Below are 24,051 nucleotides of genomic sequence, written 5' to 3' on the forward strand. Positions count from 1 at the left end.
GCCTTTGAAAAAGTCTACTCTATGAGACACAGAACAGCATATTAACCTTTTGCTTTGGATTTAGTCCTTCTTTGGGAAAGAGGGCTGTTACCGATCCACCAGTTAAAAAAATCTTCTCCAATATGAGTTTTACATTATGTTTGGTCTATCAGGGGCTACCACAGCACATGTGCTTTTTGTAGTATGCTGTGTATTTACATTAAGACACACAACAATGATTTATTCTTTAATTAGAGTTTATCACATGTGGACTTCATGCTTTCAATAAAAAGAGTTATTTATGGGAAAAAGATCCATTATTTTTCCTATGCCAAATGTTGTTACTGTACAGTTGTTACTGGGGTTTATTTAGGACTCAACAGACAGAACCTTTTCAGATATCATTCTGCAGTGTAATTCTCAAGCAAAAATAAATAACAACAACAACAAATAAGCTATAGGAATTACTTTTTATAAAATAGCACATCTTGGTATAATCTATAGTGAAAGCTATTTCCCAGACAAAAACGTTTCCCCATATCCAAAATAAAGCATTTTGCAGTCCCTTTCCTTTAAGCTGTGCCTTACATATTTGCATTGCTTTTTTTGGTGCTAGCGATAACCAAAATATGTAAAGAATGTGCTTTGAACTCTGCAATTTTTCTTATATGTTTGTCTGATAGGCAGAAGAGCCAACAGATCTGCCAAATTCCATTGGGTGCAAAAGGGATGGTAGTTAGCTAGCCTGCAAGCATGAAGGAAACCCCAGCTCTTCTGTAGACTCAGCTGTGCGCTGGTGATCCCAGCAATGGCTGCAAGATATGGGAGAGGGGTTGGAAGAGAGGTGGAGCTGTGAACCAGAGCCCTTGCTCTCCTAATGTCTTTTTAATTAGAGTATATAAATATTGGCTGGGATTGCAGTTACATCTTAATGGAGAAATTAAGAAACAGATTAATTTTTGGCATGATTCCCTCTTCCTGTTTACATTGGCCTCCATTTCCAGCACCAGTTTAATTGAAGGAACAATTCTCTGTATTTTCTTATTATCTGCCATTCATGTAAGGGAATAACTATTGTATAACTAATATACATTTGGAAAAACACAAATGTGCTTAAAGGCATCACCAGAAATTAAGACATGCTTTAAAAGACAACACAACTAACCAATATTATCATCCAGGTAATTAGGAAGGGGGCACTTAACAGGAAATTTGATGATGATTGCTGTTTTGCTCTCTACATCACCTAACTGAAAGGTTGTGAAGATGGCGATTTCCATCTAACTTCCAGTATTTAGGGGGACAGGAGTATGGGACAGAAGTTGTTTCAAGACCTGTTAATTTTTACAGACCTTTAAACAACCTAGGCCTCATTTTCCATCGCATCCGAGGCATGCAAGATGAGACCTAAGCTGAATTCATTTTTGCACTGATCCGTACTACACGCACAAGCCATTATCCATACTGGATAAAACAGATGACATTGGAAACGATGTGTGCCTTCAGAGTTTTGATGCCACTTAAAATTTCTGTTGCTTTACTGGCTGTTGTTGGCTAAAAACTCATGAACTTTTAAAAACTCTGAAATAAAAGGCATTATAATTTCTTTTGGTAAAATGCAAATATGCTTTTAACTTCCAGGTTTTCCATACTGGGAACCTACATTGTTTCCATAGTGTTTTGCAGCTTTGCTCTTGCATGATGTGTGGATATACTTTGGTTGTGACAATTACAAATATTTTGATTTTACTGGGAAATTCAAAGATGTTTTCAAAATGTGGCCCATCTCTTTAAAGCAGATAAACTGGCTGAAAAAATCCTCTTTTTTTTTGAGCATCTATATGATAAAAGTCTAATTAAAGTCAATTAATGTTTAATTTTATTAATATTAAACGATTTACAGAGCTAGTTGCATAGTAAAAAACAAATTACTCTACAATACACCAAGAAAGCTCTGTCAAATATATTATCTCTGACTCTTTATGTGAATATATACTTTAATTGAATTGGGAATTTAAAAATGAAAAATACAAATTATATTTTTTTTTTACTTTGCATTTTTAATTAGTCCATTTTTCATGACACTGAGCTTTCACCTCTATTAATTTCTTTGCTTCGTGAAGAAAAATTATGCACTTGATGCCTTATTCAACACACGGGAAAAAATTCACACCAGTTTTACTAGTAAGCTGGAAATCTGTCACAAAATCCATACAAAAAATATAAGCATATTTTATTTAATTTGCAACTAAAATTTTCAACCAAAATGAGAACACACTGAACTCTATGACAAAATACTAATTAGGAAGAAGGGAGCTAGAAAAGGAGTAGAGTTGTGTTGAATATTTGAACAGGTGCTGTTCCCACTAAAGTCACTTTGATTAGATTTATGTTGTGTGTTTCTAATGGCCTTTGAAATACCATAACACCTATTTCTACAGACTTCTACACAGCAGGAAATTCCCTCGTGTGAGTAATCAATTCAGTTGATGGAGGCTATATATAATTTTTTTTATAGCCTACCTTTCTGGGGTGATCAGACTTCTGGTTGCCCTTTCTGTCTGTCAGTCTCTTACCTAATTACTTCTGAAGCCATTGGCTGATTTCAGAAAGGAGTCTTTGAGATAATTAGGTTTCTACAGGCCTCAGGGGCTGGGAAGAGGAGAAAGACCCAAGGTTGGGACTGGAGGAAAGACAGGTAGAGTCATTTGTCACCTGCTTAAGCAGCTGGCAAAGTCTCTGGGATTATCATTACCTTTGCCTTAGGTGGTTTTTTTGCATTGAAATGGACAGGAAAAAGCTGTGACTTTACAGTTTGGTGATGATGAGGGATAGAGCTCTGCAGGAAAACAGCTGTATTAATTCCACTGCTAACAGGGTTGTTTGTTTTTATTTCCAGGAATACTTTTGGAATCAGACCTGAATGTCTTTAATGTAAACATTTATCTTTTGGTTAAAGGTTAGAAAAATACAGCGATCAATTTATCACTAATACTGAGAGAAAAAGTACCAGAAACATTAGTATGTGGCTATTGAGCTAATGTGTTACAAGTGATGAATTTGTTAAATTAGTGTCTTTGTCTCTTTGCAGATATACTGTGTCTATACTTATAATGTGGTGAGCTGACCCTGACTGGACATCAGATGCCCACCAGTTACTCTATCATTCCCCTCCTCAACTGGACAAGGGGAGAGAAAATGTAACAAAAGGCTTGTGTGTTCAGATAAGAACAGGGAGAGATCACTCACCTGTTACTGTCAAGGGAAAACCAGATTTGACTCAGACAAATTAAATTATTAGCAATCAAATCAGAGTATGGTAACGAGAAATAAAACCAAATCTTAAAAAATACCTTCTCCCCCTGGGTTGTGGCCAATTCTTCACATGTTTTTTCTGCCACTCCTTCCTCCCCAGGGGGGAGCAGTCCTTGCTCTAGCAAGGTGTCTCTTGTGGGGTCCCTCCTACAGGAGCCAGTTCTCCAAACTTCTCCAATGTGAGTTCTTCTCGCAGTCTGCAGTTCACAAACTGCTCCAGTGTGGGTTCCCTGCAGGGTTACAGGTCCTGCCAGCAAACTTGCTCCAGTGGTGGTCTCTTCTCTCCATGAATCTTTAGTTCATGCCAGGAGCCTGCTCCAGTGTGACCTTCCCATGGGGTCACAGCCTCCTTCAGGCATCCTTCTGCTTTGGCTTGGGGTCCTTGTCGCTAAAGGACACAAAATGATTCACACAAATGCTTTTCAGTGATAGAACAGGAAAGAACCAACCTTTATTTTCTGACTCCAGTATTTATAGATTCTTGACAATGATCAGGGGTTGGATAATTAAGATACCACCTTCCCAAGCACACTGGTCATGCAAAATGTTCATCAAAGGACGTTTCTTAGAAGGAATACATAAACACCTATGTTTACAGTTACTTTCCCAGGAAAGCAGCTACAATTATGAAAAACAAGATCAGAAGACTTAATTTTCAGCGTGACAGGTTGGGCTGCTGGTGGATCTCTTCTTCACTGTGGGCATCCAAGACTTTCTGGGACACAGCTGCCTCACCATGGTCTGCATCCCAGCCTTCAGGGGAATCTCTGCTCTGATGCTTTGCCTCCTTCAGTGGTACTGGGGTTTGCATAATAGTTTGACACACTTCTTTGCACCCCTCTCGTTGTCTTGTCTTGTGCTGACACTTTTTACCTGTCTTAACAATGTTAACCCAGAGGTGCTACCACCATCGTTGATGGGCTTGGCCTTGGCCAGAGGTGGACCCCTCTTGGAGCCAACTGCCACTGTCTCCATGGGACATTGGAGAAGCCTCTGGCAGGTGCTCATGGAAGTTTCCTCTGTAGTCCCCTGCTACCAAAACTTGGTCACACAAACTCAGAAATGAATTCCTACACTGCTTTGGAGTGTAGGAATTTCCATTAATTCCTAATGGAAATGCCTGTTCACAAATCAGGTTTTAACGTCACTTACATTCCAGTTTTACTGCCTAGGGTTAAATTGAATAGAATTTCATCTAGCAAGTAATAAAATCAATTTAAAGTAGCATCTGTGGACCAAAGCATATTTCACTGATTTGTGCACAAAATTGGACAGCAGGAAGTTCTTGTCCTTAGGAGAACAGAACTGAGTCCCATGCCGAGACACCCAAGCAGGCCATGGCTGCTTGCATGGCCACAGCCTTGTTGCAGGGCAACATGTGTGTCTCAGTCTTTCTTCCAGAACTCAGGTTTAAGGCTTGCAGAGCTGAACAGTTTTCCAACTTGCTTACTTGTGCAGGCTTCTATAAATACTAATTAATGAAACCGTAGACTTTCATTGCAATGCCATAAAACCTAATCCTTGATGAATTTAGGACACTTCCCTGATAGAGGATTTGTTACTAGAAAAATAGATTAAAAAAATTTCTCCTTTGGGCCTTACTTTAAGTGCAGTGTTAAAAACTGTAATTACTTTTCTTCTATGAGGATTCAATGGCAGCAAAAAAGTGTTAACTGTAAGTAATGGTCCTCATTAAAATTAAATGACCTTCATTCAGAACCATTCTCATGCTTTTGTCTGTGAGCAAGTGAAATAGAGTATTTCCCATCACCTTTGCAGATCTTCTTTGAAAACTCTCACAGGACCTTTTGAACATAGGACTAGAAACCCTTTTGAGCTGGAGTAAAAGAGGAAAAAAGCAATTAAAACCTCATGCAGTAATGTAAACAGATGTACAGACCTCTACATATGATTGTGTGATACCCCATTGCAATATTTAATTATTGTAGTAGAGGTGTACTGGCAGCCAGCTCAGTATGGGTGGAGTTCAGAAATCATACAGTCACCATGGAGCCTGCCCATCTCTGTGCAACTCCAGGATTTTTTTGGAGATTGTAGTCACAGGGCTTGTCTCTTTTCTATGTTTATATTTATTTGGTGGAACCTGGACCAGCTTGCTCTTCCTCATCTGTTTGAACTAGACTGCAACAGTTATTATGGGTGGTTTCTGCTCTGAAAATCTGCTGTAATTGTTTTCCAGGGGGAAACTGCCAGGCTGCATTTCATCTAGCCTTTGCTAGCATTTCCCCAGGAAACCTTGGATATATGGCTCAGATTTTTCTTACGGTGATCTAGATGAAAACAGAGTTCCTGAACGCAGTTTCTGTTCTCTCGTGTTGGAGTTTTTGGTCCCTAGATAAAGCCACCACATGTTCTTTTTTGTAAAGTCTGAATCTTGTTCCTCAACTAGAGATTGTAATACCGGAACTATTACTTTTCTCTAGGCATAGTTTCCCCAGGTTTTTTTGCTTTCTTACGAATACAATTATAGTACAAGCTTGTTATGATTTATACAATCAAAACATAATCAACTTTTAATAAAAATGAAACAATAAGTAGCAGTCTGGTTTGAAAATACTTATCTTAGTTTTACCTATCCAGGAACAGAAACATCTCACCCTTTAAACTATGCCTTGTGGGTTCAAAATCACTACTATCAAGTTTTCAATTGTATTAGAATTATTTTCAAGAATAAAATATTGGATCTGTGTCATTATTTAGCATAAGTCAGCTTTTCTTTACCATACTGCAGTGCAAATTAGGAACTCTTGATTCTCAAAATGTTGGTCATGATAGATGTTTCTTTAAACAACAAACTTCAGGTATTTTGTTGGCACAGTCTCCCCAGATGTGTACATACATGAAGAGAAAATCTGTTAAGAATAAGCATACTTAAACGTGGAATTCAAACTCTTGGTACTTGCAAGAAGTTTTCATTCTGTCATTTTCACTGACATCCAGTGACATCAGACAAAACGTGCAGTAATGGTGACTATGCTTCAGTGTTCCAGTTTTCTTTAGAAAAAATGAAAAATGTGCTAGTTTCTATTCTTATAATTGCATAGGGAAAAAAAGCCATTCAGATATCATGGTCTAAAATGAATTATATCTTCAATTAATCTTAAGCCATCAATTCACATGTTTGTTTTTAGGTTTTGAGATCTCATTCTAAGAGTAGTTGCTGTGGTCTGTATTACAAAATGCAACTTGCTCTACATGTTTTGTGATGTGTTTTCCAACAGAACAGGTTGTCCATGGATGAAAACATTTAAAGTGTTTTAGTTAAAACATGAATTCTTTAGTTTCCAGGTCTGGAGTAGTCCTTGTTAGCTGCAGCAGTTGACAGCTATATGGGTTTTCCTTTGCTTTACAAAGTCACTTTGTTCCCCGTTGAAATCAAGGGGAGTTTTGCCTTTATAGTAAGCAAGATCAAGCACACTCAACTGGATGGCATTTCTGTATTTGTCTGGAGGTAATATGGTAATAACAGAAGCTCTGTAGCCAATTAATTTTAAAATGTCAGGGAATATTTCAGGCCTCATTGAAAGGGAGATGATGGAACTGAGGGCATGCTCTGAAGCTGGTGTCTGGTTGAAAGACTGGTTTATTGTAATGGTTTGTTGTTGTGCGTAGATCAAAGGAGTGGTTGATACAGGCATTAATACTCGACAGACTGCTAATGATACCTACCTGCCTCACTGCCTGAGGAGGCTAAGAGGCTGACACTTCATAACACTTACACTCTTAAAGAAATACAGATGGAGGTAAGAAGCATGACAGTCTAGCAGCAGTGAATGAAACAGGACATTTTTAATGTTCTCTTTGCTGTGGAGTGGGGGTCAGCCACCATGGGCAGCTGCAAAGAACCATGAGTGAAAGAGCATCCTTTCAGCCCTCCTGGGTTTTGCATCGTCCCCACGAGTTAATGCAGTGCCTGTCTTATAGATGGTACAGTAAGTGATGCTGTGTGTCCTGTCCCTTCCTACCTACGAGTGTGGGGACAATGGTACTGATAAGTGAGAAAGGGGAGACAGGCCTTGAGAATACAAAAGGATGGGGAGGAGAAGAAGGTGCATGGTTGCCTGGAATATGGCTATGGCATGGCTGTGATCTGAGAGACATGGCACAGAGGAGCAGGATCCTAACCAAAAGCTTGGAATAGAGGGAGGTAGGAGGGAAAGTGCACACTGCTCTTTCAGGGGATGGCAGTCACAGAGTCAACAGAAGTTTTACACAGGTCATGGTGATAAATGGCTTGTGGTGTATATCAATCCACTCGTGCTGCACAGGAGTGTCTAGGCAAAAAGAGAAGCATGGATGGTGGGAATGCTGTATGCATAGATCTGAAGGATAAATCCTTTCATACATACATACATACATACATACATGATATGTATGTATCATACGTACACATGTATTGCATTTGCAAAGATTTATACTTGTATCCGAAAGGACGTTAATATTAAAAACTTCTCTTTTGATATCTGTGCTTAGTTGCTTTCTGTTGCCTCTTTGTGTGTATACTTTATGCATAATAAGCTATGCCTGACATCTGTGTAATACATTAGACAAGTATTTTCTTCTTGTGTCTGGTAGCAACATACACTACAGACATCACACAAGGCTTGTTTTCTAGTAAAACAGTTGTCTTAGTGGAAGGTGTAATGCATTCTTCATGGTAGAGAATGGTAGGATTTTTATAACTCTCATGTAGTATGAGAAATTTAGAGTGTTTCCACAAAAGAAGACTCCTCCAGTTGCTGAACTTTGGGGAAGAGATATGGGAAATCTCAGACTGCTTTGAGCAATGACTGAGAAATTATACCTGACAGTTCTGGGAAACAGTGTACATTACTGGATATCTTTCGGAAACTCATATTTACTCTACGTCATTTCATTGTTAGTCAAATTGTGCAGAATATCTTCACAGCTTTTCCTGTAAACCTCTGCTGTGTTAACTGGTATTACATTTTTTTAAAAACCTGCACATAGAGTGCATATACTGCACCAAGTATTTTATTTTCTGTGCCCTTTCTCTGGATATACTGTCTAGTTTACAATTTTATAGTAGTCTACAAAATCAGACTATTCTTAGGTAATCAGGTAGTAGTTTAGTATGTTTTTTAAATTTCTCTTACAATTCTATTTTGCATCCATTAATGCACTTAGAATACATATTTTCTGCTGCCCTCAGGAGTGCTTTGCCCACTTACCTTTATATAATACAAAATTTTGCAGCTTGAGAGGTCTGACTCCTTCCTACCTAACCTAACATGCCTGACCTAGGATCCCAACAGTCACTGACTCCTTAAAAAGGGATAAAGAGAGGTGGAACTGAATTCTGTCTGGGAAAGCCTTACCTGGGTCTCAGTCATTTTCACAAGGAGTCTGTCCCTTCCCTCTGAGTACTCAGGGAGTCTTGCATTCCTAAATTGGGTGGCTGAAGTACTCAGAACTTCAGCTGAATTAATCTGGACCTCTGTACACATTGATCTTTTTCATGGACAAAGTACTTGAAGAACGAAAGCCACTGGTTATAAAAATCCATCAGGTAAGTGATGTGCTGTGCAGAACTTGAAACAGGATATCCAGCATGGTCAGGGCTTCTCAGTGGGAGTATCAGGGGATCACCTCAAAGAGCAGCAGTTGTTTCAGCCTGTAACAGAGAAGAGCATCCTTGTTCTTAACACCCTCCTTCCTGAAAGCCCCTTGGATTAAGTAGCATTCCTGGGAGGCCAGCAGAGTCCTGCTTTGCATAAATGTGGGAATGATTCTTGAACAGAAAGCCAGTGTGGGACACACAGGCTTTCTGAGACAACCCTCTTATTCATCTAGAGTGATGATTGTTTACTTTAAAATGTGGATTAAACTGATAGTAGTGCCTGCTACAGAATGTTTGGTTTTCTTCCTTCCATGATTGTTGTCTATAAATACTGTCCTTGGGTTTGAAATGGTGAAGAATAGAGGCTTTTAGTCTTTGCCACCACAGTCATGAGGACTTGTGTATCTGTGAATCTGGCATAACCCACACTGGCCTTTGTGGACATGAGGATGCTTGGTAAGAGGGTAAGAGTGGGTGTGTTGTGCTATATCCAAATGCTTTATCTTGTACCTGTTAAGAGGTAGTCACTATCCTTCCTCTGTTTGGTACTGCTGTAGACTCCTCTGCCTGCTTCTGGTGTTTGAAACCAATCAAGAAAAAGGTATAAATTTCCTATTATGTGCATCATAAAGCATGAACAAAGGTGAGTATTGTGCACTTCAGAGTATTTGACTGTATATGAGCAGATGCTAAGCTTACTTCTTTCATTTTGTAGTGTGGAAAGAACAGAGTGAAGCTGTGTACTGTTACTTTGATTAAAGATATTATCATGTTGACCCTATTCTAATTTCCTTATAATTATCTTTTTGAGATTTTATATTCAGGCCATATTGCATATTTTCCTATTCTTGTGTACTTGAATATGTCCTTTAAAAATATTGGCAGTGTTTTCAGATCTTTTTTCTGTAATGGGTAAGTTTGATGGCTGTTTCTCATCCCCTGCTGTGCTAAACTGCTGAGACAAGACTGTTTTTGCCGCTACCGATTTAACAGAAAATAAGAAATTAATTTTGTACTTAGTTGCATTCCATTGCAGAAACTTCCTAGTTCTTTATGTAATAAACTGTGAGTGGATTATCACTGACTCAGTGCAAATGTCTTGAACATAAGATTGTTAATTGCTCTTAGTTAGACATGAAGTGGAGAAATTTGGGGTCAGCTCATGTAAAACTGGTAAAATGTCTTTTTTGTTGTTGTTTTTCAGAAAATTGTTTGGTTTATTTAGTTACAGGAGTCCAAATCTTAATGTGATATGTGTGTCTTTTATCATGCTCTCTTGGGTTCATCAGTCTTTTGTAGTACTTTCACAAAGAGATTTTCTTCCTTTTTCTGAACCCCAAGAATTTCCTTCCAATCACTGCCCCATATTCCAGCTTCTATCTTCTTGTTCCCGGGAGGTTGTTTAAGTGCTCTCAGAAAATATGGACAGCTCTTAGTTGTGCTTTTCCTCTGTAGATGGTAAGAGTACCCTCATTACTGTGCTGCCACTTTTTTTTGCCTTGTGACTAATAGGCCTGCATCAGGAATCAATCCCTCCCACTAGCACCAAACCTTGCCTGGCTGACCTTCAGGCCAGCCCTTTCATTTTGATTCTAATTTGTGCACTGATTTGCACATCACTGAAGCAAAGTTAAATGTAAGAGGATACATTAACATAGCACTACAGCTGGACTGGAAATGCACAAAGGTCAGAAAATGGAAAAATGAACTGTCTAATAACATTCATTTGCCCTGCTGCTGATGTATAATGGCTTTGATTTCTGATTAGTGGTCATTATAGGCATATATACATATATATGTGTGTGTGTGTGTGTGTGTATTGTGCCATAGATGTGCAATATTGAGACAAGTGCTGTTAAAGTTCTCTAGTGTTTCTATGGCATGGACTCCTCTGAAATGTTTTCAGCTTTCCCTAAAGTAGAAGTTTCATCTATGTGCTCTAATATCTTGTGGGGGAAAGGGTGTCAGTAGACCATGTAAGCCTGCAACTCCCTTGGGCTATTAAACGATTCCTTTGTAGCGCTAAGAAGCCATTCCCGTGCCTCTGAAATAAATGGACCGATGCTACAAAGTTCTCTGTGCTCTCCAAATCCTTTGGCTTCATGGCATTCTCCAGTCCCTAGCTTCATGACTTTCATGTTGGGTTTTATGCTTAAAGGAAATCAGATACTGGATGGTATGAAGACTTTGCATAGCATTTTTCACTCTAAGCCCTTGTTTACTGGACTTGGCTGTAGTATAAGCTATGCTTTAAAAATCCTTTTTTTTCCTAAGCATTATATTAACAATTCTTCCAAAATTCAAATGTCCAAAGAAGTTTGTTTTTTTTTTCTCACAGGATGATAAATTAATAGTTGAGATAGGTGGCAGTAGGTTGATGGAAGGTGGTTATGATAGCTGAAGCTGTAGCCTTGATTACAGCTTACTTTTGATCTGTGTTCTTTCTTACCTCTGCATTGCCTTGCATTTTGTATAGTCAATTGTACTGTGCCCACAGTGATGGAAAATGCAAATGTTCTCATAGTTAAATTTGCTGTGCAGGCACCATGTGCTGTGTTGAGGACTGTCTCCAGGCAGAAAGAAAGAAATCAGAATATTTAATTTGCCTTTTCCTGCCTCAGAGTTTGACGGAGGGATAGTGTAGTTTCCCTGAAAGCAGCTGAGTGGTGGCAGCTAAGGGGCCCTCGGGGCTATGGTGGGGAAGATGGGGAACAGATGCCTCCACAGCAGGCCTGCAGTGGAGGTGAAGATGAGAAGGTTCCTGTGAACAGCAGGAAGCAGATCCTGCAATAAGTATTCAGGGCTATGGAAAGTGAGAGAGTTTGCTCTGAGGAAAGACTCTACATTGCTGAGTTGAGAGCAAGGCTGGAGGGAAAAGTCCTGCCCTGTAAGGAGAAGCAGCAAGATTCATTATCATGTACTTTTGCTTTCACCCAGTTCTTTTATTCTTCCATGCAACAGAGGTGAGTTTCCTGTCCTTCAGAACTTAGCAGTTCCAACTGACGCTCTAATCAAACAGTTTTACATGCTGAAAGCCCTTTCAGCAGCCTTACCTTCAAGTTAAAGGTCTTCCTCAAAGCTCTGGCTTGCAGATTGCCATTGCATCATCTTTTGATGACTGTAGGCACTGTTGTTTTCCTACTTGTTTTTCTGGCCCAGTCCTGGGTATTTATACCTGAGCTATGACTAAGTTTTCTAAATCTTTTTAGGTTTTATCTCACCCAGCTGACCAAATCTTTCATTCAGGCTGTTGCCACTTTGCTTACTGTTCCGTTAGTATGATATCTTTAGACATGCTCTTACCGTCTTGAAAGCTGGTATGAAGAGTTCTGCTGAGGTAATTTATCACTTTCACCACACTGCCCTAATTTTTACTTTTAAATCAGTCTTAGCTCCTTCATGTCTTTAAAAAAACAGCTAAAATGGAAATGATAGCTAAAAACTTACCAGGTGAGCCTTGATTTCTGGTAGAGCAACCAAGAGACTGACTCCACATCTGATTTGCCTATGACATTAGGCTTGACTACTGGCGTATTAAATTTTCAGATGGATAAATGTGCTGTGTCTCAAGTTTCCCATCACAGAAAGCTATCTCATTGTCTTTCTCTGCACTTGCCCTTGAAATTTGGGTTGCAGTGATGCTTGCAGACATCTGAGTGACTACTTTGAGCCCACTGTCATGGTGGCTAATATTGTCACCTTGTTCTATTCATTTTCTTCATCTGCCAGGGCTCCAGTGATGGGTTGCGTTTCAATTATATTCTGTCTTTGGTATGAGCAGTGAAAGTCCATTGTACCACCATCCTGACCTGCACAAATACATCTTCCAGCAGTTGGAAGTAAATGGTATCAGTTAAAGTTTCTGGAAGATAGCTCTTGTCTGAACAAGGAACAGATTCTTGCAGATGTTTAGCTGAGATCTATTGCTTTTTTCTAAAGCATCATGGACTTTTCTGGCATGATTTAAAATAATCCCAAATGAAAAAAAAATCAGAATCCCTATCATTAAACCCTGCGGACTACCAGGGGATGCTTCCATGGCAGATCTAAATCCTGTGGTGAAATTCAGCTAGCAATAGTGGTGCTTAGCCTCTCAGCCAGAGGATTCTTGTCTCAAAGAGGGAGACAAGTACCACTGATGGTACATTTTTTTCAGGTGGTGAAGGAAACGGCTCTGGTGACAACAGCTCTATGATTTCTGAATGCCAAACAGCAACTGGGAAAGAAGAGAGGTGTGAATGAGAAAGGGAGAAAATGTGGGAAGAAACTGTGACATTTTTTTTCTTGGTATTTACTGATTACAGGTTTTCTATGTTTATATTTTTGAAGGCAGTTTTCTTTACAGTCAGATCTCATCTGTTATTTCCTTTAGGCTGCTCCTTCCTACTCTCCCTGTTAGTATTGCGGTTGGATTTATATGGGAGGAACAAAAAAAAAAATCTTCAGTTAATTTTTATGGTGTTTATTTGCATTAGATGGACTAAGTGAGATAGCTAAATGGCAAACTGCTGCTCATGGATAATCCTCCAAATATCTGGTTTTGGGTAGGACTTTGATGTAGCTGGTAGATCTTTAGAGACAAAGCTTTCTTGAGCTCTTTGAAAATCAGAAGTGAGGGGAGTGAGTGGGAAAGTGAAGCCTGGGGATCATTTTGTGCAGAGTATCCCTGGGTAGAAACTCCCCTGCAAGGACTGACTCTAGAAGCAGCTGTAGAGTGACTGTTCTGAGGCAGAAATGAAGAGGTGTTTGTTGACAACCAACATTTGTCCTTTCTTTGTTCTTGCTTTATGATTTAAACTCTATACTAGAAATGAGTATTTAGTGTAGTGTGTGTAGTATACACACCTCTTCAGGAGGATTGAGTAAATACTAATCTCTCACCCCTAAAAAAGGGTTTAAATTTTTAAAATATATGATGTATCCGTGATGGATCAGACTGCTTTCACAAGACATCAAGAGGATGTCTTTGTAGCTTTTTAAGCTGCCTCACCATGGCTGGGATTCTATCACCAGGGCTTGGGGGCTTTAAATAGTTATATAGAAAACACAAACGGCTGGTAATAAAATGTGGAATAACTATTTTACCTAACCCCTTTCCTACTTACTTATACAGCCATGCTTGTATTTTGATGCCATTATTTAATCCAGATAATTATGTGTGACTATTTCATTCATTTATCTTTCAGTTTTGAGATTTTCTGGAAAAACAAGAGACTTGGATTAATGGAGAATTTGGCCTTCTGTGTTCCTTTAAAATTATGCCATTTTTTCCATTGGCATCAACATACAGGAAAACAGGAACTTACAGAATTCAAACAGAGTGAAAAATATACCATTTTTATTAAAACTGCTTAAAGTCATGCTGAAGCTGAAAAAAAATGTGTTTAAGTCTAATTTAATTTTAAGGTATGCAGTTAATTAATACTCTACATCCATTAACATTCAAAAATGAAAGTATCTGCAGAACCACTACTCCCTGGAGTAATTTGTCATCAGAAATAAAATGTCTGCCTTTGAACTGAAGTAGCTTTTGGGTAGCACAGTGAGCAAGGGAACCCATGTTAATGATACAGGCTAATCCAGAAGAGTGAACTTCAAGTTTGTTACATTGATATCTCACAATTATAAAACCAATTCTAGTTATGTCAGATACTGTTGTGACAGCCAGTGCCATCTTTGTTAAGTGACACAAGCTACCAACAAATTTAATTTACTGACTAGAGTGTGATTGTTTGTGTGCCCGCTTGTGCATCCCAGATTAGAAAATGTTCACAGCATGTTTCTTGATTGAAAAAAGATGCATTTTCTGTTTACATGGTATTTTGGTCTTTATACTGTGAATTCTCTTTCCAAACAGTGAATAAATGCAAGAAAAGAAGCAGCAAAATAAGACAGGATGAGATGCACAACAAATGCAACACAATGCCCTTCCCTTCCCTTCCCTTCCCTTCCCTTCCCTTCCCTTCCCTTCCCTTCCCTTCCCTTCCCTTCCCTTCCCTTCCCTTCCCTTCCCTTCCCTTCCCTTCCCTTCCCTTCCCTTCCCTTCCCTTCCCTTCCCTTCCCTTCCCTTCCCTTCCCTTCCCTTCCCTTCCCTTCCCTTCCCTTCCCTTCCCTTCCCTTCCCTTCCCTTCCCTTCCCTTCCCTTCCCTTCCCTTCCCTTCCCTTCCCTTCCCTTCCCTTCCCTTCCCTTCCCTTCCCTTCCCTTCCCTTCCCTTCCCTTCCCTTCCCGCACCTTCCCTTCCCTTCCCTTCCCTTCCCTTCCCGCACCTTCCCTTCCCTTCCCTTCCCTTCCCTTCCCTTCCCTTCCCTTCCCTTCCCTTCCCTTCCCTTCCCTTCCCTTCCCTTCCCTTCCCTTCCCTTCCCTTCCCGCACCTTCCCTTCCCGCACCTTCCCTTCCCTTCCCTTCCCTTCCCTTCCCTTCCCTTCCCTTCCCTTCCCTTCCCTTCCCTTCCCTTCCCTTCCCTTCCCTTCCCTTCCCTTCCCTTCCCTTCCCTTCCCTTCCCTTCCCTTCCCTTCCCTTCCCTTCCCTTCCCTTCCCTTCCCTTCCCTTCCCTTCCCTTCCCTTCCCTTCCCTTCCCTTCCCTTCCCTTCCCTTCCCTTCCCTTCCCTTCCCTTCCCTTCCCTTCCCTTCCCTTCCCTTCCCTTCCCTTCCCTTCCCTTCCCTTCCCTTCCCTTCCCTTCCCTTCCCTTCCCGCACCTTCCCTTCCCGCACCTTCCCTTCCCGCACCTTCCCGCACCTTCCCTTCCCTTCCCTTCCCGCACCTTCCCTTCCCGCACCTTCCCTTCCCGCACCTTCCCTTCCCGCACCTTCCCTTCCCTTCCCTTCCCTTCCCGCACCTTCCCTTCCCGCACCTTCCCTTCCCGCACCTTCCCTTCCCGCACCTTCCCTTCCCTTCCCTTCCCGCACCTTCCCTTCCCGCACCTTCCCTTCCCTTCCCGCACCTTCCCTTCCCTTCCCTTCCCTTCCCGCACCTTCCCTTCCCGCACCTTCCCTTCCCTTCCCTTCCCTTCCCTTCCCGCACCTTCCCTTCCCGCACCTTCCCGCACCTTCCCGCACCTTCCCGCACCTTCCCTTCCCTTCCCGCACCTTCCCTTCCCTTCCCTTCCCTTCCCTTCCCTTCCCTTCCCTTCCCTTCCCTTCCCTTCCCTTCCCTTCCCTTCCCTTCCCTTCCCTTCCCTTCCCTTCCCTTCCCTTCCCTTCCCTTCCCTTCCCTTCCCTTCCCTTCCCTTCCCTTCCCTTCCCTTCCCTTCCCTTCCCTTCCCTTCCCTTCCCTTCCCTTCCCTTCCCTTCCCTTCCCTTCCCTTCCCTTCCCTTCCCTTCCCTTCCCTTCCCTTCCCTTCCCTTCCCTTCCCTTCCCTTCCCTTCCCTTCCCTTCCCTTCCCTTCCCTTCCCTTCCCTTCCCTTCCCTTCCCTTCCCTTCCCGCACCTTCCCTTCCCTTCCCTTCCCGCACCTTCCCTTCCCTTCCCGCACCTTCCCTTCCCTTCCCGCACCTTCCCTTCCCGCACCTTCCCTTCCCGCACCTTCCCTTCCCGCACCTTCCCTTCCCGCACCTTCCCTTCCCGCACCTTCCCGCACCTTCCCGCACCTTCCCGCACCTTCCCGCACCTTCCCTTCCCGCACCTTCCCTTCCCGCACCTTCCCTTCCCGCACCTTCCCGCACCTTCCCTTCCCTTCCCTTCCCTTCCCTTCCCTTCCCTTCCCTTCCCTTCCCTTCCCTTCCCTTCCCTTCCCTTCCCTTCCCTTCCCTTCCCTTCCCTTCCCTTCCCTTCCCTTCCCTTCCCTTCCCTTCCCTTCCCTTCCCTTCCCTTCCCTTCCCTTCCCTTCCCTTCCCTTCCCTTCCCTTCCCTTCCCTTCCCTTCCCTTCCCTTCCCTTCCCGCACCTTCCCGCACCTTCCCGCACCTTCCCGCACCTTCCCGCACCTTCCCGCACCTTCCCGCACCTTCCCGCACCTTCCCGCACCTTCCCTTCCCGCACCTTCCCTTCCCTTCCCGCACCTTCCCTTCCCTTCCCGCACCTTCCCTTCCCTTCCCTTCCCTTCCCTTCCCTTCCCTTCCCTTCCCTTCCCTTCCCTTCCCTTCCCTTCCCTTCCCTTCCCTTCCCTTCCCTTCCCTTCCCTTCCCTTCCCTTCCCTTCCCTTCCCTTCCCTTCCCTTCCCTTCCCTTCCCTTCCCTTCCCTTCCCTTCCCTTCCCTTCCCTTCCCTTCCCTTCCCTTCCCGCACCTTCCCTTCCCTTCCCTTCCCTTCCCTTCCCTTCCCGCACCTTCCCTTCCCTTCCCTTCCCTTCCCTTCCCTTCCCGCACCTTCCCGCACCTTCCCTTCCCTTCCCTTCCCTTCCCGCACCTTCCCGCACCTTCCCGCACCTTCCCGCACCTTCCCGCACCTTCCCGCACCTTCCCGCACCTTCCCTTCCCTTCCCTTCCCTTCCCTTCCCTTCCCTTCCCTTCCCTTCCCTTCCCTTCCCTTCCCTTCCCTTCCCGCACCTTCCCTTCCCTTCCCTTCCCTTCCCTTCCCTTCCCTTCCCTTCCCTTCCCTTCCCTTCCCTTCCCTTCCCTTCCCTTCCCTTCCCTTCCCTTCCCTTCCCTTCCCTTCCCTTCCCTTCCCTTCCCTTCCCTTCCCTTCCCTTCCCTTCCCTTCCCTTCCCTTCCCTTCCCTTCCCTTCCCTTCCCTTCCCTTCCCTTCCCTTCCCTTCCCTTCCCTTCCCTTCCCTTCCCTTCCCTTCCCTTCCCTTCCCTTCCCTTCCCTTCCCTTCCCTTCCCTTCCCTTCCCTTCCCTTCCCTTCCCTTCCCTTCCCTTCCCTTCCCTTCCCTTCCCTTCCCTTCCCTTCCCTTCCCTTCCCTTCCCTTCCCTTCCCTTCCCTTCCCACCATCCCATCCCTTTTTCATTATTAGCTTCAGCCTTGCAGCCCTTCCTATAATGTGTGGCATTCCCACCAGAGCTATTTTTGCTTATAAACCCTGTTTAATGCAGTAAGTGAGGATTTGGGTCAGCGGATTATAACTGTTGTCGGGCAGTGTTTGCAAAGTGATAGCATATTCTAGGGGTGCAAACATGCCAGCTGAATTTTTTGCTCTCTGTACAGTTTCTGTGCAACAGAATCCTAAGATGCAATAATAGGTTGCTTAATTAGTCCCCAAAAACCAGTATTAATAAAGAAAATATTTGGGTTTTTTTCAGGACGTACTGTTCTTCTGTGCTACCACAGCCTTAATAAAGGCGGCGTTAAATAACTGCTTGGCTGGACAAAGGAGCTATGATTTTCTGCCACTTAATTTGTTTGAGTTCAAAAGGACGATTTGACTTCTGATCATGTGAAAAACATTTCATTGCATACTGGAAAGCTGTCTGGTTTTGTATCTAACAGACTTGACAGCATGGTTGGCAAGAGACGGATAATGGAAGGCTAATGAATAATGAAAAGCTGAGTGATTGAAATAGCAGAGCTGCAGGGAGAGAAGAAGGAAAGCTGGGACAGAAAATGGAAAAACAAGCAGTACTGAAGTCAGGAATAACTAGTATTTTGATCAGTATCAGAGAATGTCTTCACATCAGAATTTAACCCAGTCATAACTTAAGTATTCTCCATCTGCCATCTCACAAAAGCTCTTAACTCATGCACCAAGACACATTTTGTACAAGTCATTCTGCTTGCCTTGAGGAAGGGTAGGTTGAAATGAAAATATTTTTCAACTGCTAGGATGATGACTACTCCACAGTAACCTTCTCAATTGTCATTAATTTTCTGGTGCATTCATAAATTCTTACCTGAGCGGGGAGTGCTTAGTATCTCACAGTCTCCTGCGGAAATCTGTACCAGATCAGAGCTGTAGCATTGGAAGCACTGGAAGCTATCAGCTGTACAGAGGGACATTGTCACACTTATTTTGTATTTATACTTCTGTGACGACATCTCTATTTTTGTAGCAGGGTTAGCTATGTTTTCATGGTGCTCACTCTTCAGATACCCAGCAGGGAGGAACGGCTCTTACTCACTGCTAATTGGTCTTTCCAAATGAAATGTGGTCTCTAGAGTTACTGTGTCTTAAGAAGGATTCCTCTGCAAATGTAGCAAGAATGACTGGGGCTAACACTTAACTCCAGGTGTCAAAAGTGAGAAGACTATCTCTGATGTCTCTGATATCAAAAGAAGGTGGCTCTCTGGCAGTTTAATAGTCATGGTGTTTGTGTCTGGTTATGTCCATTAACATGGAGGAAGCCAGCTCCTATTAATTTCGTTAGACTGCCGAGCTCAGTTGTGGCTGAGCTTGGTGGTACAAAGCTTGGTCTTACACTTGCTTTCACGGTAAGAGTTACAGGGTAGGAGCTGAGTTAGCACTGTTCATGCTGCCTCTTTTTGTGTCTCTTTTTTGAAATGATAAATGGAAAAAGGTCTGCTGTTTTCTTGCTTTAACTTACTACTTTTCTTGAGCTCTGATATCACTGAAAAAATAATAACACTGTAAATACTGTCCTTTCTTTTTTCTTCACAGAATCTGTACCAAAACAGGTTCCTGGGCCTGGCAGCCATGGCATCTCCATCTAGGAACTCACAAAATCGGCGCCGGTGCAAAGAGCCTCTCAGATACAGCTACAACCCTGACCAGTTCCATAACATGGACATCAGGAACAATTCCCATGAGACGGTCACCATTCCTAGGTCTACCAGTGACACAGACCTCGTCACTTCAGACAGCCGGTCCACCCTGATGGTCAGCAGCTCCTACTATTCCATTGGGCATTCACAGGACCTAGTGATATACTGGGATATAAAAGAGGAAGTGGATGCAGGGGACTGGATTGGCATGTATCTCATAGGTAAGTCCCTTTCACTCCTTCCCCTTTGGGTTCCTTGCTGCTTTTTGTAGTTGTAGGCATTAGGGTAATGTGGGCTAATGACAGTAGTGAGCTGATACAGCTTCCTTAAGTGTAGTCTAAAAGTGGGTTTATATATGACAAGAATTTTTTTTCTGCTCCTTTCTGAATTACTGGTTGCAATCTTTGTGCTCACTTTTTCTTCAGAAAAGATACACTAAGGCTTTCTGTTGATGGTTTCTTGACATTTCAAGATAAATTCATTTTAAAGCCTTTTGGATGTTGGGAAAATACCTCCTGTATTAAGACAGTATAATATTTTCAGGGTTTCCTCTTGAGAGTCCTTGAGTAATCTGTGACAGATGAGAGTTTTTACAAGTCAAGAATATGAATCATTTAAAAACCTGTGAGAATGCCTTTTTCTCCATAGCCACAGGATATTTTGTTATGAACAATAATTATAGACTGAGATGGTCTGAAATTGTCCCAGAAAGTTTTGCTTTTTTTGCCTTTTATTGTGTATTGGAAGCTATATTGAGCCATGTACATTAGCATATTTTTCTGGCAATTCCATCTAGTAAATCCAGCTCCACATAAGAGTAATAAGAAACAGTTTCAATCCACTTTTACTTGATTGTTTTGGCTCAGTATAAAATTAGCTTTTCTTAACCTGGTTTGGTTCCTATGGAAATAGTCCTGTTGCTGAGACTGGAGTTTATATTAACTCTGGTCTCTGGTAAATTTTGAAAATGATGGATCAGTTTCACACACATTTCTCTGTGTATTAGGGGTCTTAAAAATGTAAAGTTCTTAAATGTTTCTTGAAAACCAGTGACTTTGTAAAGAATTGGTGCCCCCACAAAGGGAAATGTTGGTAAATTGCTTTTCTTGTCTATTTGGAAAGTATGCCTAGCACTATAGTTTAGTTCTAATAGCATTGTTTCATCTTGCCCAGACAGAGAACCAAAACCAGATAAAGCATATGATGTTGTGAGATGAGGTTTTGGAGCAGGCATAGGGGACACAGGGAGCCACAGTGTTACTTAAGTGCTTTAGTGGAAAAAAAGAGGGCTTGTCTTCACATAATGATAATATTGGGAACACAGATGGTGGTGACATAGGGGATTATGCGAGGAAGTACTAGATAGCAGGTCTGAGCATGTAGAAGAGCCATAGTGGCAAGGTGTTAGGCATTGGAAAATAACTTCAGGGTATTGAAGAGACCATCAAAAGGGATACACGAGGGTGGCTATTTAGGACATGGAGGGAAAGGAGTGGAGGTTACAGTAAGCCAAGCTGCAGTACTTGTTCCCATGAGTACCCCATAAAGCGTCATGCTTTGAAAAAAAAAAGTAGGCTTTTGAAATTTAAATACTTTAGGAGAGAAACAGAAACTGGATTTAAAACAGATGCCTTGAAATCAGTCTGGTTTGTTGGCCTTAACAGAAAATTACTTTTGTTTACAGTTAACATTTAAGTTTGAAGTGTTTTGCTGAAATAGATGAGAAGACACAGCAGCCCCCAGCACTGGGCACTAAAAAATACTGTACACATATTCTGAAATATTGCAGGCAGCTCATGGACTCTTGCCTCAGTGGATAGAGGCAAAGTATTCCTTCTGGGGGTCTGAAGTCAGCAGAAAGTGCATAGGGCTGTTTTACACTGACTGAACTTGTTCAACCAGGTTTCACAGCTCTGGCATTGCATCCAGGGCTGTGAAGACACACTCCAATTTTTATTTATTTTTTTTTTTTTTTCAAATAGGCAACATGAATAGGTAGAAATTTAACTGGGCAAAATAAAAATGCACCCTGATACTCCTGCTTAATTTACCATATCAAACAGGATACATTGCCCCACACACCCCAGTAAATTATAGGTGCAAATTTTGAAGTATATCCATGCCCCTGCTGGCTGAATGCCTGCTGTTTATGACACTAGTCAATGGCTCGTTCTAAGGAACTCCTCTGCCAAATAAAAAATGATTAGTGTGTCCAGTCCCTAAGAAACCAATAGCTGATCCTTGATATCTTTGAAGGTGTTTTATCTCCACTCTCTCAGGTTCCCACTCTAAATAACTGAGGAAACAGCAGACGGAAGCATCCCTTATTCCCTTTTTTGTCTTCACTTCCTCTCTTCCCACTCCTGCCCCCCCTGCAAAATTATGTAATATGAGCTTTGGTTTTGGTTCCCTTTAAAGAGCATGGAAGACTGTGAAGATCACGTGGGTTTTAGAGTTTGTTTGTCTCAGAATCTACAAAGGTAACTGGCACTCTGGCTGTATCCACATTTACGAAGTAGGGTGAACCAGTAGGAATGGGTCTGTAGAAGCAAACATCTGATGAAGGCCTTTTTGGGGGCTAGACTTAGAACAGTTTCCATCTAGCAAACTGAATGCCCTTGAGGTGCCATAGTGCATCTTTCAGTTTATTTTTGTCAGAGCAGAATTGAGTTCATGTAGCTGTACGACAGCACAGTCTTATGGTGGTATAAGGACATTAAGAAGGGTCAGTACAAAATACCCTTCTGAGCTGAAATAAAGCACTGATGCCTTCTGTTTGTGACCAGTTTGTAGGGGTGGGAGATCCAGACATCCATAAGGGCTTATATTTGTGTCTGCATTTGCACAGATTTTGTGAGCCTGTGCTCCTGTTAAGAGAAGGAATGTTCCTGGCCTTGTGGGTATGACCTTCACAATGTAAACTGATCTACAACTATGTTTTGAATTAGCAGCCAGACTGGGACAAGAGAGCCAAAGAAACTATGAGCTTTTCCCAGTCTGCTCAGGAGAGGATTAGTGTTGAAGCCTATTATTATCATCACTTGTCTGGCAACTCTTAACTATTGCAGTGCTGCTGGTCATTCTAGTGTTTGTCTCATTCTGGTCATTCTAGTGTTTGTCTCATTCTAGTTTGTGGATACAGTCCAGTCCTTTCTGTGATTGTTTGCGCTGGTGAAATTGGAGCTGAAAGGTTTGAAAGTGGCACAGTGTAGTATTGTGGAGAGTCATGAGTACTGGGAAATTATTTGCATCTCAGGCTGTGTGTGGTGGTTTTTCTTTAAGCCTTGGTGTTGGGAGCGTTGAGTTGGTATTTGTTATTTGTCTTGTGGGAATATCCCAGGAAGGAACTGTGCAAAAGCAGAACAGAAGGCAGTTTTACATGATAGGAGTTTAATGGTTGCTATTATAGTATTCTAGGAAATATCTTCAAATAATTTTGTATGAGTGTTGGTTTTGAAATGCATAAAACTTACTCTGTTTTCACCACTACTGCCATCACTAAAAATTTGATGATACCCAATAAACTTTAGACCTCAGAATAACGGTACTCCAAGTCTGGGGAAATAGCAATGATATAAAAGGCTTCCAAAAAAAAAAAAAAAAAAGAAATGAGCAGAAGTCATGTATCTCGTATGCTTTCATACTGGGGGACATTCTGGGGTGCTATTCAAAAGTTAAAGTAGCCTGAAAGGGATGTTGAGGGAGTCTTCCCTGTGTGGAAATTCTGTCTGCTTGTTCCTCTTTTGAAGAGCCACAGCTCCTTTTATCACAAGCTATCTGTTCTTCTCCCCTGTTGATCCATTTATGCATTTCTTAGGGTGGCCAGCTGGGGAAAAAAAGCAGTCCTTGCAGAAGCAGGTAAGAGCTGTACTTAGCACTGGATATTAGATGTAACATTTGCTCATGGTCTCAGGAAATGGACAAAGCAGCCAGTTAGTCTCTCAAAAAACTGTAAAAAACGGTGGTCATATGTCTCATGGCAAAAAATACTATCCACCCTGAAGCTTCCTGAAAACATCCATGCACATGTACATGATTTTCATGAAAGGCCACAGAAAAATTCCTTAGTTGAAGGGAGAATAGTAAATGTTGACTCTTAAAATGTAGATGTTATTACTTCAGGACATTTTAAGATTAACTGTGGAAAGATGACAAAAAAATATGTCAATTGGGAAAACAAGCATTTCTTAAGACATACTGTGCCTTCAGGAACAGGAATTATATTTCAGTCCTGCTAAGCTTGAACTCTGGAGATGCTCTAACTTCCCTTCTATACACTATCTATCAGCTCTGAGCAATGCAGAGGAACCTCTACATTCTGCAACAACACATCTGAAATGTGTGTTTGTCTTCTCTCAAGAGAACTATAGTTTTATGAACATTTAGCAGTTTTTCAGAAATAAATCCACAATCAAAAATATGTGTAAACACTCAAAAAGAGTTCTCTAAGATGTTTGAACATAAAAAAGCTTTGTTGCTATTTAAAAGTCTCTGGAATTAAAGTTTTCTTTGCAGAAAAGCTGTTTATAAAGAAAGGGTCCATTGGAAAAAAAATGAAACTA

General features: G+C 41.9%; 1 protein-coding gene across 30 annotated transcripts in view; it reads left to right on the forward strand.

The window, feature by feature from the left end:
• Positions 1–24,051, forward strand: part of HECW1 (HECT, C2 and WW domain containing E3 ubiquitin protein ligase 1) — a 319,771-nt gene that overhangs the window by 139,550 nt on the left and 156,170 nt on the right. For all 30 annotated transcript variants that reach the window (XM_086845056.1, XM_086845137.1, XM_086845031.1 and 27 more), the window contains one exon: positions 19,386–19,710. In XM_086845056.1, coding sequence (XP_086701182.1) covers positions 19,422–19,710 — 289 coding nt within the window. In that variant the 5' untranslated portion in view covers positions 19,386–19,421. The remainder of the gene's footprint in view (positions 1–19,385; positions 19,711–24,051) is intronic.

Source organism: Cyanistes caeruleus, chromosome 1, assembly GCF_971803275.1.
Source record: "Cyanistes caeruleus chromosome 1, bCyaCae1.hap1.1, whole genome shotgun sequence".
Taxonomy (NCBI): domain Eukaryota; kingdom Metazoa; phylum Chordata; class Aves; order Passeriformes; family Paridae; genus Cyanistes; species Cyanistes caeruleus.